Source organism: Cajanus cajan, chromosome 10 (assembly GCF_000230855.2).
Source record: "Cajanus cajan strain Asha chromosome 10, NIPB_CcT2T_4, whole genome shotgun sequence".
NCBI classification, from domain to species: Eukaryota; Viridiplantae; Streptophyta; class Magnoliopsida; order Fabales; family Fabaceae; genus Cajanus; species Cajanus cajan.
Genome location: NC_138526.1, coordinates 50,287,321 through 50,311,250, shown reverse-complemented (window position 1 = coordinate 50,311,250; position 23,930 = coordinate 50,287,321). Strand labels below are relative to the sequence as shown.

Genomic DNA, 23,930 nt, shown 5'->3' with positions numbered 1-23,930 from the left:
AAAATGTTTTCCCCATTGGCTGTTCATGGATATCAATAATTTCAAGCAGGATAAGTTTTAAAAATAACTTTAGACTATACTTTTGAGCTCAGCAACAAATATATATGGTTAAACATGGTTGTGATTTTGATTAGCAGGTTAAACTTCTAATGAGAGTTCATCACAAAAATTTGAGCTCCCTTATTGATTATTGTAATGAAGGAAACAATAAGTGTCTCTCATATATGAATACATGGCTAATGGAAACTTAAAAGAACATCTCTCTGGTTTGTATTCTGAAATCATGGATGATGATATTTCCTTGTCCGACAATTGTAAGAGTCATATAATTTTAGTCAACAGAAGGTTATAGAACTTGATTATGCAGGTAAACCAAGCAGAACAAAATTCTTGAGCTGGGAAGACAGACTTCGTATAACAGTGGATGCAGCCTCAGGTCAGAAAGTCCACTTATTACTGTCTTTTCTTAACTCCTTTCCTCTCTCTCAATATGTTTTTGGCCTCAGGATTGGAGTATCTGCAAAATGGTTGCAAGCCTCCAATATTCCAGAGACATAAAATCTACAAACATCTTGTTGAATGAACACCTTCAAGCTAAGTTATCTAATTTTGGTCTATCCAAAAGTATCCCAACAGAAGGGGGAACTCATTGTCAACTGTAATTGCTGCTACTCCGGGATATCTCGACCTTGAGTGAGTATTTCAATTATATTGTCCTATTCCTATCCATCATTTTGTTAAAAAAATATATTGATTCTATGTGATGTTTATGTCCAAAAATTGTGACAAAATAAATTGAGTTATATTCATTGTCTTGCAGGTACTACATAACCAATAAGTTAACAGAGAAGAGCGATGTTTATAGCTTTGGTGTTGTTCTTTTGGAGATAATCACAAGTCAACCAGTGATAGCGAAGAATCAACAAAAGACTCATATAAGTCAATGGGTTAGGTCCTTGATTGCTAAAGGTGATATCAAGGCCATCGTTGACTCAAGGTTAGAAGGAGCTTTTGATAGTAACTCAGTTTGGAAAGCAGTAGAAATAGCAACTGCTTGTGTGTCTGCAAATCCGAACAGAAGGCCAATCATAAGTGTGATAGTGAGTGAAGTGAAGGAATCTTTGGCAATGGAATTAGCTCGAACTAAATATAGAGATGAAGACTCAAGAGATTCAGTTAGACTGGTCACAATGAATCTTGTTAAAATGTGATACAAACTTCTAGAATAAGCTAGATCATTATAGAAAATACAAAGATGTATGCTAGTAACTATTAGATGATACAAACTCTAGAATTATGTAGATAATTACATATAGATAGAAAACTTTATAATAGATATTTCTAGAGTTTTCTACATAAAACATGAATGATGTGTTGAGGCCTATAAATAGACCATGTACTCAACATTTGTACCAAGTAACTAGTAAGTCATTTCCACTACTCAAATCTATTCCATATTCCTCTAAACTAGTTTTTTCCTCTCAACTAAGCCTATCATTATAAATTTGCCTCCCTACTCCTTCTACTAATAAAATAAGTTTTTACTATTTGATAATTCATAAACTAACAGTGGTACCAGAGCTACGTTCGGTCATCTACTGGGCGTAGAAATATTACCCCACTACTTCCAAAAAAAATTTCCCAATATTCTACCCACTTTCAAAAAAAAAACAAATTCTAATCCATGGCTAACACCATTCAACCATCATCTATCCCTATTCCCATTTTTAATGGTGAAAATTATGATTTTTGGAGTACAAAAATGAAGACATATTTCACCTTCCAAGATTTATGGGACACGATAGAAGAAGGATTTTCTACTCTAGAAGACACATCATCTCTTACTGTGGCTCAAAAAAAGGAGTTAAAAGAGAACAAACAAAAGAATTCAAAGGCGTTATTCATTTTGCAACAAGCTGTGACCGACACAATTTTTTCAAGAATAATGGGTGCAACAACCGCCAAAGAAGCATGGACTACGCTGCAGGAGGAGTTCGAAGGAAGTGAAAAGGTACGTGCCATAAAATTACAAACTCTACTACGTAACTTTGAATTGTTAAATATGAAGGAATCTAAGACTGTAAAGGACTACTATTCTAGGATAAAAGAAATAGTTAACCAAATGAGAGCGTCCGGGGAAAATATTATTGACAAGAAAATTGTGGAGAAAATTTTAATTAGTGTTCCCCGTAAATATGATCCAATCGTGACAACAATTGAGCAAACAAAAGATCTATCTACCTTATCAGTAACAGAGTTGATGGGGTCACTTGAAGCTTACGAGCAAAGGTTGAATAGGCATGATGAAGACTCAACTGAAAATGCCTTTCAATCAAAGCTCAAATTACGGTCTCAAAATAAAGATAAAAGGAATAATGGAGAAACTTCTAGAAATAAAGAGAATTCTAGAAATTTCTCTAGAAATTATCAGAATGAATATACTCCATGCGACATTTGCAAGAGGACAAATCATGCCGAGAAAGACTGTCGATATCGTGGAAAGCCACAATGCCGCCACCGTAACAAAGTTGGACATGTGGAGAAGTATTGCCGCAATAAAAATAAGCATCAAGCAAACTTTGCTGAAGAGAAAAATGGTGAGCAACATCTTTTCTATGCTACCCAATATTCCAATAGTGAAATAAGTGGAAATTGGTACTTGGATAGCGGTTGCAGCAATAACATGGCCAAAGATGCAAGCATCTTCAAGGATATTGATGAATCCGTCAAGGTGAAAGTTTGAATGGGGAACGACACTGTCGTTGAATCAAAAGGCAAAGGCACAATTATGGTGGAGACAAAGAAAGGTACGAGACTTATTACTGATGTTCTACTAGTTCCCAATCTTAAAGAAAATCTCTTGAGCATTGGCCAAATGATGGAGAAAGGTTATACTTTCCATTTCGAAGGAGACACATGTAAAATATATGACAATAAAAAACTAAAGATTGGCCAAGTAAAAATGGAGAAGAGGAATAAAAGTTTCCCTATAAGCCTGAGACAAGGCCCTAACATTGCCATGAAAGCAGAAGTAGATGACTCATGGCTTTGGCATCGAAGATTTGGTCACTTTAATACGCATGCCTTAAAGTTATTATATCAAAAAAATATGATGAGAGATCTCCCATGCCTAAAGGAGAATAGTGAAGCTTGTGAAGGATGTCTCCTTGGCAAGCAACACCAACTGTCGTTTTCAACAGGCAAAGCATGGAGAGCAAAGGACTTATTGAAGTTGATCCATATAGATATATGTGGACCAATGTGGACGTCATCACTCCATAACAACAAATATTTCATTCTCTTCATAGATGATTTTTCTAGAATGACTTGGGTCTACTTCATAAAAGCAAAATCAGAAGTCTTTGGTATTTTCAAGAAGTTTAAGACCCTTGTCGAAAAGCAAAGTGGCAAACAATTAAAAGTACTTAGAAGTGATCGTGGCAAAGAATACACTTCCCATGAGTCTGATAAATTTTGCAAAGATGAAGGCATTGAGCGACAACTTACAGTTGTATATTCTCCACAACAAAATGGAGTATCTGAAAGGAAAAATCGCACAGTAATGGAGATGGCCAGATCAATGCTCAAGGAGAAAGGATTACCAAACACGTTTTGGGCTGAAGCAGTTTATATTGTTGTCTACATACTTAATAGATGCCTAACTAAGGTAGTCCAAGATAAGACTCCGATTGAAGCTTGGAGCAGAATAAAACCATCAGCAAAGAACCTAAGGGTATTTGGATCTATTTGCTACATACACGTTCCAAAAGAGAAAAGGCACAAGCTAGAAGACAAGACAGTACGAGGTATCTTCCTTGGATATAGCACACAGTCAAAAGGCTACCGAGTCTACAACTTGCAAACCAAGAAGCTAATTATTAGCCGAGATGTTGAAGTTGATGAAAATGCGGCTTGGAATTAGAATGATGAGAAAGTAGAGAAAAACATTCTTATCTCAATTCAACAACCAGAAGAAGAATTAAACTACAGAATTCCCAGGTGAGCCTTATTCTCCTCCACACAACAAACTCCATCACCAGAGTCTACTCCAAGACGAGTTAGATCCTTGGAGGATATATATGAAACCTGCAACTTGGCCATACTTGAACCTGAAAGCTTTGAAGCAGCATCAAAGCAACAAGTATGGGTCAAGGCTATGGAAGAAGAGATAAAAATGATTGAGAAAAATAACACATGGGATCTAGTAGACTATCCAAAAGACAAAGATATCATCGGGGTAAAATGGGTTTACAAGACAAAGCTCAATCTGGACGGCACCATACAAAAGCACAAGGCAAGGTTGGTAGCTAAGGGCTATTCACAACAATCTGGAGTCGACTACAACGAGACATTTGCCCCAGTAGCACGCCTAGATACAATTAGAGCTCTAATAGCTCTTGCGTTAGAAAAAGGATGGAATATCTTCCAGTTAGATGTCAAGTCCGCTTTTCTCAATGGAGTACTACAAGAAGAGATCTATATAGAGCAACCACAAGGTTTCATAAGCAAGGGCAATGAAGACAAAGTACTAAGGCTCAGAAAAGCTTTATATGGTTTGAAGCAAGCTCCTCGAGCATGGTATAGCAGAATAGATCAATACTTCACCGATCATGGATTCAGGAGGAGTAAGAGTGAGCCAACACTATACATCAAGACCCAAGGTCAGTATGACACTCTCATTGTCTCCTTATATGTAGATGATCTTATCTACATAGGGAACAATATGAAGATGATGACAGAATTCAAAGAAGACATGATGAAGACATTTGAAATGACAGACCTTGGCTTGATGAACTACTTCCTTGGTATTGAGGTAAGTCAAAAGAAGAAAGGGATATTCGTTTGTCAAAAGAAATACAGTGAAGCTCTCTTGAAGAAGTTTAAGGTGAGTGGTTGCAAGACTGTCACTATATTTAACAGCCACACGACCAGACATAATGTATGCTATAAGCCTTTTATCAAGGTTTATGCAAAAACCAAGCCAAATTCACTTTGGAGCAGCTAAAAGAATTCTAAGATACCTACAAGGCACGAAGGAGTTTGGTATTTGGTACAAAACAATGACCAACTCAAGTTTGCACCGAAAGTGATTGGGCAAGATCGGTAGATGACATGAAGAGCACCTCTGGTTATGCCTTCTCACTTGGATCAGGAATATTTTCTTGGGCATCAAAAAAGGAAGCAACAGTTGCACAATCAACTGCAGAGGTAGAATATGTTGCAGCGGCTGAAGCTACAAGTCAAGCAATTTGGCTACAAAGAATACTTGTAGAAATGGGAGAATAACAAGATGGGCCTACTACAATCTACTGCGACAATAAATCAACAATCGCAATGACAAAAAATCTCGTACATCACAGCAGGATAAAACACATTGCAATTAAATATCACTTCATTAGAGAAGCAGAAACAACTAAAGAAATCAAGATGGAGTATTGTAAGACTGAAGAGCAAGTTGCTGACATATTTACAAAGGCACTACCAAGAACAAGATTTGAACAGTTTCGCACTATGATAAGAGTTAAAGAAATTTGTATCAAGGAGGAGTGTTAAAATGTGATGCAAACTTCTAGAATAAGCTAGATCATTATAGAAAATACATAGATGTATGCTAGTAACTACTAGATGATACAAACTCTAGAATTATGTAGATAATTACATATAGATAGAAAACTCTAGAATAGATATTTCTAGAGTTTTCTACATAAAACATGAATGATGTGTTGAGGCCTATAAATAGGCCATGTACTCAAAATTTGTACCAAGCAATTTTCACTACTCAAATTTATTTCAACTATTCCTCTAAACTAGTTTTTCCTCTCAACTAAGCCTATCATTATAAATTTGCCCCCCATTCCTTCTACTAATAAAATAAGTTTTTACTATTTGATAATTCATAAACTAACAAATCTGAATACTGAGCTTATTCGCCGGGCAAGGTAAAAAGTTTGCCCGATATAAGACTGTAATCATATAGTTATATAACATGAGTGAATAGTGTTTGAAGAGGGAAATGAGTAAGGTGGGTGGTTTTCTTCTTGCGATGCTTGTTTGCCCCACAAGTGAAAGTGATGTCTTACACCTACAAGTGGACAATAGGAGCTTTAATTTGCATGCTTGTATAAATGTTATACATGTCCCCCATTTAATTGTTTAGGATTGGTGATTGAAATGGAGTGTGTAAAAATACAAGAAATATATATTATAATTATTTTTTACAAGTTTTTATATCTACGATTACAATTAAAGATGAAAATAAATTAGATCAAACTATGTTATATTATAATTTAATAAATTTGAACGTAACTTTCTTTAAAAATACATGTTTTAAATATGACATATTTATCTGTCACTGATATTTTTTTAAATATCTAATTAGAACTACAATTTTAAATACCTATTTTATAATAATTTAATACTAATAAAAATATAAAAATAAATATGTTAAATTTTATAAAAATTAAGTTTAATTTATTTATGATATAAACATGTTTTTAATATGTGATATAAATTTTTAGATGATAATTTATTTTAAAACATATTTTATAATAAAAATTCTAAATAAAACATAAAACTTCTAATCTTTCCTATTTTGATTTTTTTTATCAACATATACAATAAATAGAAAGCACAAAAGGTAAATATGTATGCTACAAATTTTATTTTATCAAAAATTATTTTTTTTAATAAATTTGATTTGTTATTAAAAAGTATTCTTTATCACAAATGAGAATTAATCTCATTTGAAAGTTTGACAAATATCAAATAAATGAACAGCTTCTCTGAATTTATATTTTATACATATGATAATTTATATATATATATATATATATATATATATATATATATATATATATTTTATTAGAATATAATTTTTATTTTTTAAAATATATTATTTTTTATGTAAAAAAAAATATGTATGTGTAAAATAGCACACTCTATTATATGTAGATCCGTCACTACAACCTAAAAGTTTTTTTTTTTAAGATTGTACATAATATTTTTTAACATTTAAAAAAAATTATTAAGAGTGTTAACTACTTATTGATTTTGTAAAGTGTTGCGCGAAATTTTAACAATTATTTATTATTTTAATACTTTAATAAGTATTTTATTATATTTTTAAAATAATTCATAGGGCGTGCAACTATACGTACACTCAGACGTATAATACAAGTGAAGACAATGTTAATTGTGCATTGATGTTGCGGAACGTTGCAGAAGGTTTTTTAAAGAAAAATTATTTATTTTTTTAGATATTTTAATGAATATTTTATTATGTCTAATATAATTCACACATAAACTCCAAACATGTAGTTTAGCGGTAGGGGTTGATCCACGCTTAAGCAAGTTCAGGGGTTTGAATCCTGTCTTGTATATGCAGCTGCGTTAAATCTTGGGACCAACTATCACACCCTTTTTGAGGTACTTCCAACATAGCGAGGAGATTAGTCACTGCTATCGGCCTTGGATACTCCAAGGACGAACAAAAAAAAATAATTCACACAACTCAAGATATAAGATCGTGCGAGCGGCTATATCTACATCCCTACGAGTCATACAACAAACGAAGATAATAATAATAATTACATATTGATGTTGTAGAACGTTGGATGAATTTCATTTAAAAAGCTTTTAATATTAAATTATTTTGAGATGATTTCATTTTTAACGGTATAAGACATAGACAGTATGTGGGGATTAGGCATGACAATCTAACTCACTCTCGTGGGTACTTGTCTGAACCTGTCCCAATTTAGACGAGAAAACTTGTGTTTATCGGGTTCAAGTTTTTCCCGATTGATAAAATCGGGGGCGAGGGCGGGGACGTGGATGTTAATACCCACCTTGCCCCCACCCTCATACCTGCCCCCGGCGCATGCCCCGCTTAATAATATAATTAAAAATTATTTTTATATATATAAACTAAAATTAAAAATATTTATATGTAAAAATTTATATTATTTTATTTTTATTTTATTTTATTTTAAATTTTTCATATTTATTTAAAAGAAGAAAAAAAAGAAAAAAAAATAGGAGCGGGGGAGGGGGCGAGGGGGGCAGGGCGAGGAAACCCAAACCTTGCCAGGAGCGGAAATGGGAACCCAGATTTTACCCCAATAAGACTGGAGTTGGTTTAAATTTGCAAGACAGGAGCGAAAAACGTAAAACCCGTCCCGTTGCCATGCCTAGTGGGGATTACATGTGCATCCAGTAGGAGGCATACAATAAATAATACGACAAGAGAAGTGTAAACTATACATCAATATTGTAGACCGTTGCGTGAATAAAAAAGATAATTTTTTTACTAAAAATAACAATTATAAAATTGATTTTAATTTTTATGTTAGAAACAATCTTTTATCAAGCTTCCTGACAATACAAAGAACATCTCAAATGCATAACTATAACTTAAGATGAAATATTGTAAACCATGATATTCAATATAAAAACTTGAAAAACTTTTTTCGTATTCTTTTATTTTCTCTTAAGTTGTCTACTTGGATCAAAGTGCTCACACATTTCAAATTGTTTATTTATGTCAACTTATTATTCTTTTGTTTATGATTTTTTTTTCATTATTTTATTTTATTTTTTAATTAGAGAACATGACATAAAGAGAACTAAAATTTACTTTACAATAATTGGGTAACATGTGAATTAAATTATTCGCAAATAAACTCTTTGAAGAACTAATCTAGTGATGAAAAGAATTAGACTTTTAATAAAATAATTTGTTGACAAAACTCTTGAAAGATTAATATGATGTTGAGGCATATACCTTAAGATCTACTAGGGTGTTTACTTTCTATCTTTGACATATATTTGAGATTAACATCCTTGAGACTTAGTAAGCAGGGAATATGATGATGAAGACGACAATTATATCTCCTAATTTCAAATGAATGTGATAGCTCGAATTTGGATTGTTTTATATAGTTCATCCTAACACGAAGAACATGATTTGAAGTTTTTTTTTCCTCCAATATATATGATATGAGAACATATAAAAGCTAGCTAGTCGTTATAATAATCCCATGACATATTCCACTGCAATGTCTCTTACACTGTATTTAGTAAAGAAGAAATAAATGAAGGGAAAAGAAGATAAGTGTGAGGAAGTATAATAAAATAGAGTAAAAATAAAAATTGTTTAGTGTGAGAAAAATAGAAGAGAAACATAGTGGAAATTGATTTTTTTATACATAATTTTTTTTAAAATAAATATTTTAAATAAACAAATAAATATATTTTATAAATAATTTATTTAAACAATAAATTTTTTCATGTATTTATTTATTATAGTTATATTTTTAAAATAAATATAATATTCATAAATAAATTTATTTAAAATATAAATCAATTTTTTTTATTTCTTATATATATATATATAACATAATCACCCTTTTATTTTAAATATAATAAATAAAAATTATATTCATTATTTATAATTATTAGTAGTATTTTTTATTAACTATTTTATTTTATTTTATTTTTATCAAATAACACTCATTTTCTAATTTCCACCAATTCTCTTCTCTTCCTTACTTTTCTTCTCTACTTCTCATTTTCCAAACATATGCTTAATAACTAGGAAATTTGAAAGTTCCTGATTTATTATAGTAAATGCAATTCTTAACATAGTTATACCTTTAAAAAATTTAACATATTGTTGCATGTAGTTTATTAGTGTATTATATTATAACCATAAATACACTAATAAAGGTGTAACTAATACTCATGGGTCATGAGTACTATACCAGTTAGATCAATATTCATTTATTCATCAATGCATCCATCTATATATATATATGAGTTAATTATCTATACACTGTCATTGTAAAGTTTTTTTACACTGGTAACCAATCATATTTTTTAACAGTGTCATGTTATTTGCTTATTTAATAAAATAAAAATAAAATAATTTAAAAAATATAATTGATTATCAGTGTAAAAAACTTTACACTAACAGTGTATAGATGATTAACTATATATATATATCCTATCCTTAGTCAAAAACTAACGCCTTTTATATACATCAATAAAAAATTAATTTTTGGATCACATATTTAAGTGATAAGAATCATATCACACTTTATTGGTATCCTATTATAATTTTACATTGAATTAGATTTTAAATTAATCATTCTAAATTATTATACACATTAGATTAATTTTCCAAAATTTGTGTCTTCTAAATTAGTCTACTAATAATTTGTATAAAGTTTTAATAACCTCTTGTTTAATAAATTTTACATTTGAACTCTTATAATAAAAAATATTTCATTTTATTTTCTATATATACTATTTTTAATTTTTTTTAGTTTTTATCATCTATTTATGTAGAGACTAAGATAAAATTTACAAAATTATATAGAATAAAAAAACAAGAATAATATATATATTGAGAGACTAAATTAAAATATTTCTGATTACATTACATTAGTTTAAAGATCAGATGTCGTGTAACAAAAAAAAAATCAGATTTCAAAATGTCGCACCTGCCGAATATTAGAATCCTTCCAACTTTCCAACATATATAAAGTTTCATATCACATTCATGGACACAGTTGTTAATTTAATATTTGCTAAGATGCAACAATTTATATGTTTTTAAATCATTTTTATTTCCATTTACATTGATTAACAATGTAGTATTATTTTTAAGCTAAATTATTCTTTTGACTCTTAATCTTATTTATAAAACTCATTCTGATTTTTTATCTTTTTGAAAATTCATTTTAATCTTTTATTTTTAAAACTTAATAATTTGGTCCTTCTAAAATAATAATTATTTTCAATTTTAAATCAATTTTTTACTAATTCAATACGTAAAACTTATTTCAGATTTACCTACGTAAAGATTATTAAACTTAAATGATATTTAAAGCAAAAAATGCTATATAGGTATAACAAAAATAATGTGAAAAATAAATCTCACAAACAATCATTAAAAAATATGATAATTTTTCAAGTTGCACGTTAGATCCATATTCGCATAATTCTTATCATGTTTATTATGTTTTAGATTCAATAATTTTCACATTAAAAAAAAAAACTATTAGGACAAGTTTTATATATCAAATTAGTAAAAAAAAAAAAAATTAAAATCATGTCAAAATATAAAAAATAATTACTGTTTTAAAATGACCAAATTTACTTAAACTTAAAAGCTAAAAGATTAAAATGAACTTTTTTAGAAATAAAAAATAATAATAAAAGATCGTAAATATAATTTAATCTTATTTTAATAATGGAAGTTTATAGTGACAAGTGATGAACATGACAGGAGTTTCTAAATAAGCAAGTGGATGTTCCTACAGCGCTAGCTGCAAGCAAGAATGAACAATTAGACTAAAATTGAAAGGGACAAAGTGTTAAAGAAATACAAAAACTGGTTAGACTTAACTCCATGTTGAGATTGACCATGTCGCCAAAACACAACTCCTTTTGTAGTATAAGTTGCAACACCAACAAGGCAATCTCGTATTTATCATATATATTCTACTTCAAAGCAAGAAGGTGATAAGAAATGGGAATGTCTAGGAGTTTCCTTGTTAGCTTTCAAGGAGTTCTAGTTCTTGCTGTTCTGGTTAAAGCTCAGGACCAATCAGGTTTGATAACAAAACATGAACTTTATTATATCATTATTTCATAAAACTTTAGCTGAAGCCTAAGTCCCATGCACATGCATTTTGATGTTTTAGGATTCATCAGCATAGATTGTGGGGCTCCTGCAGATGTGAACTATACTGAGTCCAACACAGGCATAAAATATATTTCAGATGCAAATTTCATAAATACTGGTGTGAGCAGGAATATAGTATCTGAACTCAAAAATGGCTATCAACGACAGATGTGGACTGTGAGAAGCTTCCCGGAAGGGAAAAGGAACTGCTTCAAAATAAAAATCACAAGAGGCTCTACTTATCTGATTCGGACTAATTTCTTGTACGGAAATTATGATGGCCAAAACATGTTACCAGAGTTTGATCTTCTTCTTGGGCCTAATAGGTGGGATACAGTGACTATATACAATGGATCCATTGACGTAGACTATGAGATCATACATGTACCTTCACTGGATTATATACATATCTGTCTGGCTGACACAGACAATGGGACACCATTTATATCATCCATAGAAATCAGAACTTTGAAAAAGGACACATATGTCACTGAAGTTGGATCACTACAACGTTACTGGCGGTGCGATTTAGGTACAAACACAACCGACACAGGCTACAGGTGAAATCATACTTCTGGATTAAATCTTTTGCATTAAAAAATTGATTGACTTGATTCTATTGGATATGTTGATTTTCTCACAGGTACAAGTACGATGTTTATGATCGTGGCTGGGATACCTGTGACTTCAAGCAAGATTGGAAACAACTAAATACTTCGATTCCAGCTGATTCTCTAGGGCAAAACAATTACCAACCGCCAGCTATTGTCCTGAGCACCGCGGTTACACCAGCAAATGCTAGTGATCCATTGGTAATAAGCTGGGAGCCACTAGATGAAACTGAGCAATTCTATGTTTACATGCACTTCACTGAGTTTGAAGTGTTAGCAAAGAATCAGACAAGAAAATTCACAATCACTGAGAATGGAAAGCCATGGTATCTTAACTTTTCTCCACCGTACCTGAGTGCATTCACTGTATACAGCCAGTCAGCTATCAGCGGGAAAGAAATTAAATATACTTTTGTGATGACCCAAAGTTCAACCCTGCCTCCCATCATCAATGCCATTGAAATTTACAAAGTAATAGAATTCCAGCAATCAGATACCTTCCAAGGAGATGGTAAGCCACCAAAATATGATTTCTCATATCATTTCATGGATTTACACTATTATATATGATTTTAGCTACCTTTATCTTTTTGTTTTTTATTGAGTAAATAGTTGATGAAATTACCACCATCAAGTCGGTTTATGGGGTGACAAGAAATTGGCAAGGTGATCCATGCGCCCCTGTAGCCTACCTGTGGGAGGGTCTGAATTGTACTTATTCCGAAAATGACTCCCCAAGAATCACAACTTTGTAAGTTATGCATCTCAAATTAATATTATAGCTTTATGAAGCTGAAATCATAACATATATAATAACTCTTGTTTGTGCAAAACAGGAATTTATCTTCAAGTGGATTGTCAGGAAAGATAGACCCTTCAATCGCAAAGCTCACCATGTTGGAGATATTGTCAGTTTTTTTATTTATTACTATTACTATCTTATTTTACCTGGTCCAACTAATGATGAGACCAGAAAAAAAATCATTATTAAATTTTTTATTCTTTCTGCTATGTACTTGTGTGTCAATATGTCTTTTGGTACATGTGTCAAGATTTAAACACTCTTAAAAGAGGCAACTTATATGTTTTCCAGGGATTTATCAAACAACAGCTTAAACGGTGAAATTCCCGCTTTTCTGTCTCAATTACAACACTTGAAGATCATGTAAGTTACATAGTCGGTTACTATAGCAACAAATTTATACTCGATCAGAAATAATAGTTTCCGTGTTTTCTGCAGAAACTTGGAGAAGAATAACCTCTCCGGTTCAATTCCTCCTGCCCTTAAGGATGGTCCCCTCTCATTAAGGTAGTATGGATCTTATTGAAAATTCTCAAATTCAAAATATCATTATTTATGGAGATGAATATCAAATGCTTATATTTTAGTCTTTTACATAAATCTTCTTTATCTCTGTCTAATATTTTGCAGTTATCTTCTTAATCACACTTGCTATTTTTATTATGTTTTTAATTTATCGGATCATGGATTACACCAAATTATACACCACTTTCATCATCGGTGTAGCCCTTCATTCTATCACAAGAAGAATTGAATCCGGAACGCTTCTAAGTTAGTGATGGGGTTATTTTATGATATTTTTATAAGGTTATTATACAATCATATTTCATAATGATGAGATATTGTCCGTAGCTTAATCCCTCACAATTTTATTTTTGGTCATTACTCAAAAGGTCTCTCCTTCATTGGAGTATGTATGTACTTTATAAGTTGTTATTTTTTCTCTTATTTTATCGATGTGGGATTTGTTTGTATCCCAAGAATTAGTTCACATGTTAAATAATGATGATGTCGCCTATGCTTTGCCCATAGATCCATTGAATATCTCAGCACAAGAAAAATGAATTGAAGTATCTTTAGAAATTATCAATGACTTGTAAGGATTACTGAGATTACAAACATAAATCTGTGATTTGCATGTTAGTGTGGGCCAAAATCCATATCTATGTGAATCTGGTCAATGCAATGCCAAGGACGATAAAAAGAACATTGTTACGCCCTTAGTAGCGTCAATTAGTGGGGTCTTGATTCTTCTAGTAACCGTGGCAATTTTGTGGACTCTAAATAAAAGGAGAAAATCAAAAGGTAATGCTACAATCATAAAAGATTCGTAATTTTAATTGATAATTTACTATACACACTCAATTGTAACCTGTTAGTTTTCAAAACTATTGTACGATATTTAACAGCTTTGACGGTAGAAAAGAATCAATATCAGATCTCACCACAAAACACAGAACAAGATGATTCATTACTGCAATTCAAAAAGCAAATATATTCATACTCTGATGTCCTGAAAATCACCAGCAATTTCAATACAATTGTTGGTAAAGGAGGGTTTGGAACAGTTTATCTGGGTTATATCGATGAAACTCCTGTTGCAGTGAAAATGCTTTCCCCTTCAGCTGTTCATGGTTATCAACAATTTCAAACAGAGGTATTTGTTTAATCACCTTGCACTAGGATTTTATGATCAGAAAAAAGAATATATTAATATGGTTAAACATGGTTGTGATTTTATTTACAGGTTAAACTTCTGATGAGAGTTCATCACAAAAATTTGACCTCCCTTATTGGTTATTGTAATGAAGGAACCAATAAAGGTCTCATATATGAGTACATGGCTAATGGAAACTTACAAGAACATCTTTCTGGTTAGTTTCTCATATAAAATTAATTTATTGTTAAAAGAAAATTTCCAATAAATTTCCAAACAAGTTTTGTATTCCGAAACCGTGGATATTGGATATTTCCTTACTTGGCAACTGTATGACTCGTATGATTATCTTTTAGTCAACAAAAAAAAATGTATAGAAGTAAGTCATAGAACTTGATTCTGCAGGTAAATGCAACGAAACAAAATTCTTGAGCTGGGAGGACAGACTTCGTATAGCAGTGGATGCGGCCTCAGGTCAGAAAGTACACTTATTACCGTCTTTTATTAACTCCTCCTTTCCTCTCTCAATATATTTTTGGCCTCAGGATTGGAGTATCTGCAAAATGGTTGCAAGCCTCCTATATTCCACAGGGACATAAAATCTACAAACATCTTGTTGAATGAACACTTTCAAGCAAAGTTATCTGATTTTGGTCTATCCAAAATTATCCCAACAGAAGGGGGAACTCATGTGTCGACTGTTATTGCTGGTACTCCCGGTTATCTCGACCCTGAGTGAGTACTTCAATTATATTTTCCTATTCCTATCCATCATTTTTGTTGAAAATATAGTGATTCTATGTTTATGTTTATGTCCACAAATTCTGACAAAATACATTGAGTTACATTCTTTGTCTTGCAGGTACTACATAACCAATAGATTAACAGAGAAGAGCGATGTTTATAGCTTCGGTGTTGTTCTTTTGGAGATAATCACAAGTAAACCAGTGATAACAAAGAATCAAGAAAAGACTCATATAAGTCAATGGGTTAGCTCGTTGATTGCGAAAGGTGATATCAAGGCCATTGTTGACTCAAGGTTAGACGGAGACTTCGATAGTAACTCAGTTTGGAAAGTAGTAGAAATAGCAACGTCCTGTGTGTCTCCAAATCCCAACAGAAGGCCAATCATAAGTGTGATAGTGACTGAACTGAAGGAGTCTTTAGCAATGGAATTAGCTCGGACTACGTATAGCATTGCTGATACTAGAGATTCAATTAAAGCGGTCACCAGGACTCTGAATACCGAATTTATTCCTCAGGCCAGGTAAACTATTGCCCAATATAAGATGACTATACTCATAGAGAGTGTTTTGAAGACGTAGATGACAAGGGTGGGTGGTTTTCCTTTTGCAATGCCAGAATGAGATCAAGCCACACAAGTGAAAGTGGCACCATACTAGTTGTGAATAATTTGCATGTATGTTTTCTGAGTGATACTTGTTTGAGTGTTATAATTGTCCTCCATGTGACTCTGATAAGGATTGGTGATTGAAATGGAGTGTGCAAATAGAAGAAAAATAAATAATTAGGAATGAATATCAATGTATAATTATTTATTATTGGAGGTTTTACTTTGCATTCATATTTGAATGAATAAATATATAGTTTGTAACTTCATTTACACTGAATGTCATTATAAAAAGACTTGCTTCTTGAAAAGATTTAAGCAAGAGACGAGTGCAATTTCATATGCTCATTGCTTAAGAGGCAATATCTACATTTAATATTTAGACTAGCCTCTCCTGAATCAAATATGGAGTCACAGGTCTAAATACACCAACTTCAAACGGGTGGTCTACAATGCCTTCCATATCAGACCTCATGTGATGCCATCTAAATACTACATTGATAATCAAACTCCATCCGGAGCAAGTACTGGCCCCAACTTCCTCCAAGGTCTAGTAGACTAGTACACAAGCGTGACATATATGTTCCAAAATATGTGTAGTGCTTTTGTGCATTATGAGTGTGAATTCGTAGCTTGCCTAACTAGCTTCAGGTTTGAGATTCACTATACAAAATGTTGAACCCACACACCACACACGGTCTGTTTTGGGAAATGATTACCAATTTCAATTCACTCCTGAATTTGGTTCAGAATTTACTCAATTATTTACCCAATGAAAGAAAAATAAAAAAAATCTGAATACTCCCTCTCAGTCCATGACCGACGAGCAAAAGGGAGGAGATAATTTTTCCAAATTTTACAATGCATCCATGCTCGCTTCATGACTTTTCCACAGATCAAACAAGTAATCTCACATAAACCGATTAATGCAACATAACAGAGGTGGAAAATAAAAGGAGAGCAAAAAAAAAAAAAAAATCACAATCAATCACATATTAATCGTTACCACATTAATTCTTAACTTCCTCTCCATATTGATATTTCCAAAATCACCTACTTGCTCGCACTCCCACCCAAAATCACCTGTTCTTAAATTTTTTTAATTTTTTTAATTTAGCATTTTCTCCTTCTTTTTCATACATCTCCCTCTTTCCTCCTTTTAGTTTTTATATGCATTTCTCACTTACTCTTCACCTATTTTAGTAAATAATTTTAATTCTTTTAATTTTTATATTATTCCCTTCTTCCTCTTTTTTAGTTTTTAACAATATTATCTGTTTTTTCACACATACCTAAAATGTAAAACTAGTGCATGACGATATTGTAAGTAGGTACAACTTTTTCGAAAGTGTCAAAGGTGTCAACTCAAACTTGTATTTTTTCTTCAAACACTTCCTCTCCTTTTAAACTTCTAGAAAACACAATATTAAATTTAGAATTACAAAAAACACTTTCTCAAAGCATTAATTTTTTAGTGTTCCAAAAAGTATTTTTAAGAATAGTGAAATTAGTGTTTCGGAAAGTTTATTTTAGAATTGTGTTTTTTTTACATACTTTTAGAAAATATTTCTCGTAATACTAAATTTACTATTTTATAAAAAAAAACTTTTTAGAATTATATAAAACAATACACTCCCAAAAAATATTTTCTGACTAAAAAGTACTTTCTAGATTCATAAAGTACTTTTCGGAATAAGAAATTTAGTCTTCTAAAAAATACTTTCCGATATATTGAAATTAATGTTCTGGAGAGTGTTTTTCAGAATACTAAATTTAATGTTGAGACTTCTAAAAGTGTGAAAAAAAAATGTTAAAAAAAACACATGTTTCATATTTTTAATATGCCTAAATTTAAAACATGTGCCTACAAGACCATCACACACCAATTCTACGACTTAGATGCACTTGGAAATTGAAAATAGGAGAAACTACTTACTATAATAGATGCAAAATAAGAGGAAGATAAATGAATACATGTGAAAATCGAAAGGAAGAAGAAAGGATGTGTGTGAAAAAGAAAAAAGTACTATATTGAAAATTAGAAATGTAAAATTAAAAAATTAGAGAATAAAAAAATTTAAGAATATTTTTAAGATTTTTTTTAAAAAAATGTATACTTATAAAATAAAGGAGGTGCATATATCATTAACAATACATCACTATAATACTTTTTTCTCCAAAAATACTTTTAATGTTTTTATTCATTAATTTCTTTACCTTTAAGGTTTAACTTTTTTTTTCTTTCCAAACACTCACCCGTTCACATGCATCTCTTCCTATCATTTTACCTTCAACGTTCAATTTTTTTTTTAAAGTACCATCCCTTTCACATATACTTCCTCTATTTTTTCAAGATTTTAAAACGAACTAAAATTTTATAATTGTAATTTTTCTTCCAAAAATATAGAATTTAAGGATTATTTTGCTCCTTGCATTTCTCATGTATTCAATTTTCATAACATTAATTTTAATATTTTAAAAAAATTAATATTTTCATTATTAAAAAATATTATTAATTATTTTTTGCAAACGGAAAAACAAAATTCAACACGTTCACATACCGACAATTTTGAATCCTCTTATTATTTTACATCGATCAAGCTTTTAAATTAATAATTCAAAATTATACGAATCATAACATTAATTTTCCAAAACTTGTGTCTACTAATACTAGTGAAACAAACTATATAGAACTGATGTAATACATCACACGGTAACAATTTTTGTAATTAATTTAAAATAATTATTTTATATCAACTTTGAAATAATCAATGTAAAACATTTTTTTACGTCCGTTCAAAGTAGAATCAATGTAAAAGGGAGTTTTTACATTGATTAAGATTAGAATTGATGTAATATGATTTTAAATTTTAAAAGTGAGACTTTTGTGTATATATATATATATATATATATATATATATATATATATATATATATATATATATATATATATATATATATATATATATATATATATATATATATGTTTTTTTTTTCTTCAGTTGTGGGTCGTGTGGAGGAGAGTGCACGAAGTTAGCCCAAATTTGAGGTAAAGGCCATATTTATATTTAATTATATACAGGATTAATGTATATGACACAAAAGGATTAAAATTTTGTTACAATACTTGGGTAATTTTAAACGTTTAGTTTGACAAGAAACTCTTTAAAGAACTAATGTAGTGTTGAATGATGAATTATAATTTTAATAAACTAGTTGACTAAAATCTTGATAGATTAATCTGATGATTTAGATAGCAGGTTTACTTTTATGGTGAAGTCTCTGATGGGAAAGTTTAGGAAGTGGTCCATCCGTACTGCATGTTTAGGATTTAGGATGACCTTAGATATAATATAAAAAATAATGAATGGTTTAGATTAGTGATAATATATTATACACCTTCACACACAGGATCAAAAATTTTGAATTTTTTATTGAAATAAATTTTTTTTTCAACTACGCAAAAACAAACACGTGTTACGACGTATGGATATAGCTGCTTTTCAGTTTCGGAACGGGCCGTTCTGAAATCAGAACGGGCCGTTCCAAATGAAAAATATACACATGAATATTGGATCAGAACGGGCCGTTCCAGATGAAAAACAAACACATGACCAAAAGGATCAGAACGGCCTGTTCCGAAATCAGAACGGGCCGTTCTGAAATCAGAACGGTCAGTTCCGAAATCAAAAATAACACATAAGTAATTAAACCAGAACGGGCCGTTCTGATTTCGGAACGGGCCGTTCTAACTACAAATTTGTCATACGAATTTTTTTAAGCAAAATAATATTTTTTTTTCATTCTACTAAATTACAGCTAAACCCTAAACCCTAAACCCAAAAATTCTTATACTAAGGCCCATAATATAAGACCAAACACTATAAACTCCTATACTATCAAAAATATGAGAAAGGTGGTCATCCATGAAGTTCAAAACTAGGCCCAATAAACTTAAAACTCAAAAAGTCTTATATTAAGGCTCATAATACAAGACCAAACAATATAAATTCATATACTACCAAATATATGAGAAAGATGGTCATCCATGTAAAGCCAAGTAAAGAGAATCCTAGGCCCACCAAAACCATTAGGCTCACTAAGCTCAAAAGCGATCAAAAGTCCAAAGGCCCATGAAGCCCAAAACTAGGCCCAATAAGCTTAAAACCCAAAAAGTCTTATACTAAGGCCCATAATACAAGACCAAACAATATAAACTCCTATAATACCAAATATATGAGAAAGGTGATCATCCATGTAAAGCCAAGTAAAAAGAATCCTAGGCGCACCAAACCCATTAGGCTCACTAAGCTCAAAAGCAATCAAAAGTCCAAAGGCCCATGAAGCCCAAAACTAGGCCCAATAAGCTTAAAACCCAAAAAGTCTTATACTAAGGCCCATAATACAAGACCAAACAATATAAACTTCTATAATACCAAATATATGAGAAAGGTGATCATCCATGTAAAGCCAAAGTAAAGAGAACCGTAGGCCCACCAAATCCATTGGGCTCACTAAGCTCAGAAGCAAAAAAAAAAGCCCAAAGGCCCATGAAGTCCAAAACTAGGCCCAATAAGCTTAAAACCTAAAAAGTCATATATTAAGGCCCATAATACAAGACCAAACAATATAAATTCCTATACTACCAAATATATGAGAAAGGTGGTCATCCATGTAAAGTCCAAGTAAAGAGAATCCTAGGCCCACCAAACCCATTGGGTTCACTAAGCTCAAAAGCAAATAAAAGCCCAAAGGCCCATGAAGTCCAAAACTAGACCCAATAAGCTTAAAATCCAAAAAGTCTTATACTAATGCCCATAATACAAGACTAGACAATATAAACTTCTATACTACCAAATATATGAGAAAGGTGGTCATCCTAGTAAAGCCCAAGTAAAGAGAACCTTAGGCCCATCAAATCCATTGGGCTCACTAACCTAGTTTTGGACTTCATGGGCCTTTGGGCTTTTTGTTTTGGTCTTGTATTATGGGCCTTAGTATAAGACTTTTTGAGTTTTAAGCTTATTGGGCCTAGTTTTGGGCTTCATGGGCCTTTAGACTTTTGATTGCTTTTGAGCTTAGTGAGCCCAATGGATTTAGTGGGCCTAAGGTTCTCTTTACTTGGGCTTTACTATGATGACCACCTTTCTTATATATTTGGTAGTATAGAAGTTTATATTGTTTGGTCTTATATTATGGGCATTAGTATAAGACTTTTTGGATTTTAAGCTTATTGGGCCTAGTTTTGGACTTCATGGGCCTTTGGGCTTTTGTTTGCTTTTGAGTTTAGTGAGCCCAATGGGTTTGGTGGGCCTATGATTCTCTTTACTTGGGCTTTACATGGATGACCACCTTTCTCATATATTTGGTAGTATAAGAATTTATATTGTTTGGTCTTGTATTATGGGCCTTAATATAAGACTTTTTGGGTTTTAAGCTTATTGGGCCTAGTTTTGGACTTCATGGGCCTAGTTTTGGAATTCATGGGCCTTTGGGCTTTTTTTGCTTCTAAGCTTAGTGAGCCCAATGGATTTGGTGGGCCTAAGGTTCTCTTTACTTGGGCTTTACATGGATGACCACCTTTCTCATATATTTGGTAGTATAGGAGTTTATATTGTTTGGTCTTGTATTATGGGCCTTAGTATAAGATTTTTTGGGTTTTAAGCTTATTGGGCCTAGTTTTGGGCTTTATGGGCCTTTGGGCTTTTGTTTACTTATGAGCTTAGTGAGCCCAATGGGTTTGGTAGGCCTAAGATTCTCTTCACTTGGGCTTTACATGGATGACCACCTTTCTCATATATTTGGTAGTATAGGAGTTTACAATGTTTGGTCTTGTATTATGAGCCTTAGTATAAGACTTTTTGGGTTTTAAGCTTATTGGGCCTAGTTTTGGACTTCATGGGCCTTTGGACTTTTGTTTACTTATGATCTTAGTGAGCCCAATGGGTTTGGTAGGCCTAAGGTTCTCTTTACTTGGGCTTTACATGGATGACCACCTTTCTCATATATTTGGTAGTATAGGAGTTTACAATGTTTGGTCTTGTATTATGAGCCTTAGTATAAGACTTTTTGGGTTTTAAGTTTATTGGGCCTAGTTTTGGGCTTTATGGGCCTTTGGGCTTTTGTTTACTTCTAAGCTTAGTGAGCCCAATGGGTTTGGTGGGCCTAAGGTTCTCTTTACTTTGACTTTACATGGATGACCACCTTTCTCATATATTTGGTAGTATAGGAGTTTATAATGTTTGGTCTTGTATTATGGGCCTTAGTATAAGGCTTTTTGGGTTTTAAGCTTATTGGGCCTAGTTTTGGACTTTGTGGGCTTTTGGGCTTTTGTTTACTTCTGAGCTTAGTGGGCCCAATGGGTTTGGTGGGCCTAAGGTTCTCTTTACTTGGGCTTTACATGGATGACCACCTTTCTCATATATTTGGTAGTATAGGAGTTTATAATATTTTGTCTTGTATTATGGGCCTTAGTATAAGACTTTTTGGGTTTTAAGCTTATTGGGCCTAGTTTTGGGCTTTATGGGCCTTTGGGCTTTTGTTTACTTATGATCTTAGTGAGCCCAATGGGTTTGGTAGGCCTAAGGTTCTCTTTACTTGGGCTTTACATGGATGACCACCTTTCTCATATATTTAGTAGTATAGGAGTTTACAATGTTTGGTCTTGTATTATGAGCCTTAGTATAAGACTTTTTGGGTTTTAAGTTTATTGGGCCTAGTTTTGGGCTTTATGGGCCTTTGGGCTTTTGTTTACTTCTAAGCTTAGTGAGCCCAATGGGTTTGGTGGACCTAAGGTTCTCTTTACTTTGGTTTTACATGGATGACCACCTTTCTCATATATTTGGTAGTATATGAGTTTATAATGTTTGGTCTTATTACATGGATGACCACCTTTCTTATATATTTGGTAGTATAAGAGTTTATATTGTTTGGTCTTGTATTATGGACCTTAGTATAAGATTTTTTAGGTTTAGGGTTTAGGGTATAGATGTAATTTAGTAGAATGGAAAAAATATATTATTTTGCTTAATAAAATTCATGGACAAATTTGTAGTTAGAACGGGCCGTTCCGATTGCAGAACGGCCCGTTCTGCTTTAATTATTGATGTGTCATGTTTGAATTCAGAACAGGTCGTTCTGATTTTGGAACGGGCCGTTCCGTTCCTTTCGTCATGTGTTTTTTTTTTCATGTGGAACGGCCCGTTCTGGTCCAATATTTATGTGTTATTTGTTCATTTGGAACGGCCCTTTCTGATTTCAGAACGGCCCGTTCCGAGAGTCAGTAGCAGCTGCGTCAGTTAACACGTGTTCTTTTTTTTGTGGATAATTTAAAAAAAATTCAGTAAAAAATTTGGAAATTTAGATCCAGTGTGGTAAGGTGTATTATGGTCTACTAGTTTAGATGCATCTAAGGGTAAAAAATGATGATGCACCCATGGACCACTTGTGAAAGTGGTCTTTCAGAGAATTTACCTACTTTTATATCTTTGGTGTGTATTTGGAATTGACATCTTTTAAGACTTTTTTTGGTTAGACAATCGACATCCTTTGGACTTAGTAAGCAGAGAATATGACGAAGACAAATATATATTCCTAATTTGTAATGAATGTGATAGCTCTAATTAATTGGATTCTTCTATATTTCATCCATTTTACAATATGTGACAGCTCTAATTTACACAGAATGTGATGTAATCCTTTTTCCTTTGTATATGACAAAATATATTCATATAATAATAAATAAAAGCTAGTTGTTATGATTCCATGGCATTTTTCACTGCACCGTGTCTTAAAAGCCACGGAATTAGAAAGGGCCTGAT

The 23,930-nt window shown here is 32.0% G+C and overlaps 3 protein-coding genes across 3 annotated transcripts; all 3 read left to right on the top strand.

The window, feature by feature from the left end:
• The first annotated feature begins 232 nt into the window (after positions 1 to 232).
• Positions 233 to 1,211, top strand: LOC145952535 (putative LRR receptor-like serine/threonine-protein kinase At1g51880). Its single transcript, XM_083064918.1, has 4 exons — positions 233 to 314; positions 368 to 513; positions 626 to 693; positions 821 to 1,211. The coding sequence occupies exons 1-4, from the start codon at positions 233 to 235 to the stop codon at positions 1,209 to 1,211; spliced, it is 687 nt and encodes a 228-aa protein (XP_082921044.1).
• Positions 1,212 to 1,684: 473 nt separating this feature from the next.
• On the top strand, positions 1,685 to 2,743 carry LOC145952534 (uncharacterized). The gene has a single exon (XM_083064917.1). The coding sequence runs from the start codon at positions 1,685 to 1,687 to the stop codon at positions 2,741 to 2,743; it is 1,059 nt and encodes a 352-aa protein (XP_082921043.1).
• Positions 2,744 to 11,118: 8,375 nt separating this feature from the next.
• Positions 11,119 to 16,379, top strand: LOC109806395 (LRR receptor-like serine/threonine-protein kinase IOS1). The gene is made up of 13 exons (XM_029272926.2): positions 11,119 to 11,615; positions 11,709 to 12,249; positions 12,333 to 12,811; positions 12,913 to 13,051; positions 13,137 to 13,208; positions 13,394 to 13,465; positions 13,541 to 13,609; positions 14,247 to 14,407; positions 14,512 to 14,759; positions 14,850 to 14,976; positions 15,165 to 15,233; positions 15,305 to 15,494; positions 15,622 to 16,379. Exons 1-13 carry the CDS (start codon positions 11,534 to 11,536, stop codon positions 16,028 to 16,030), a joined length of 2,658 nt encoding a protein of 885 aa, XP_029128759.2. The 5' UTR covers positions 11,119 to 11,533; the 3' UTR covers positions 16,031 to 16,379.
• The last annotated feature ends 7,551 nt before the right edge of the window (positions 16,380 to 23,930 follow it).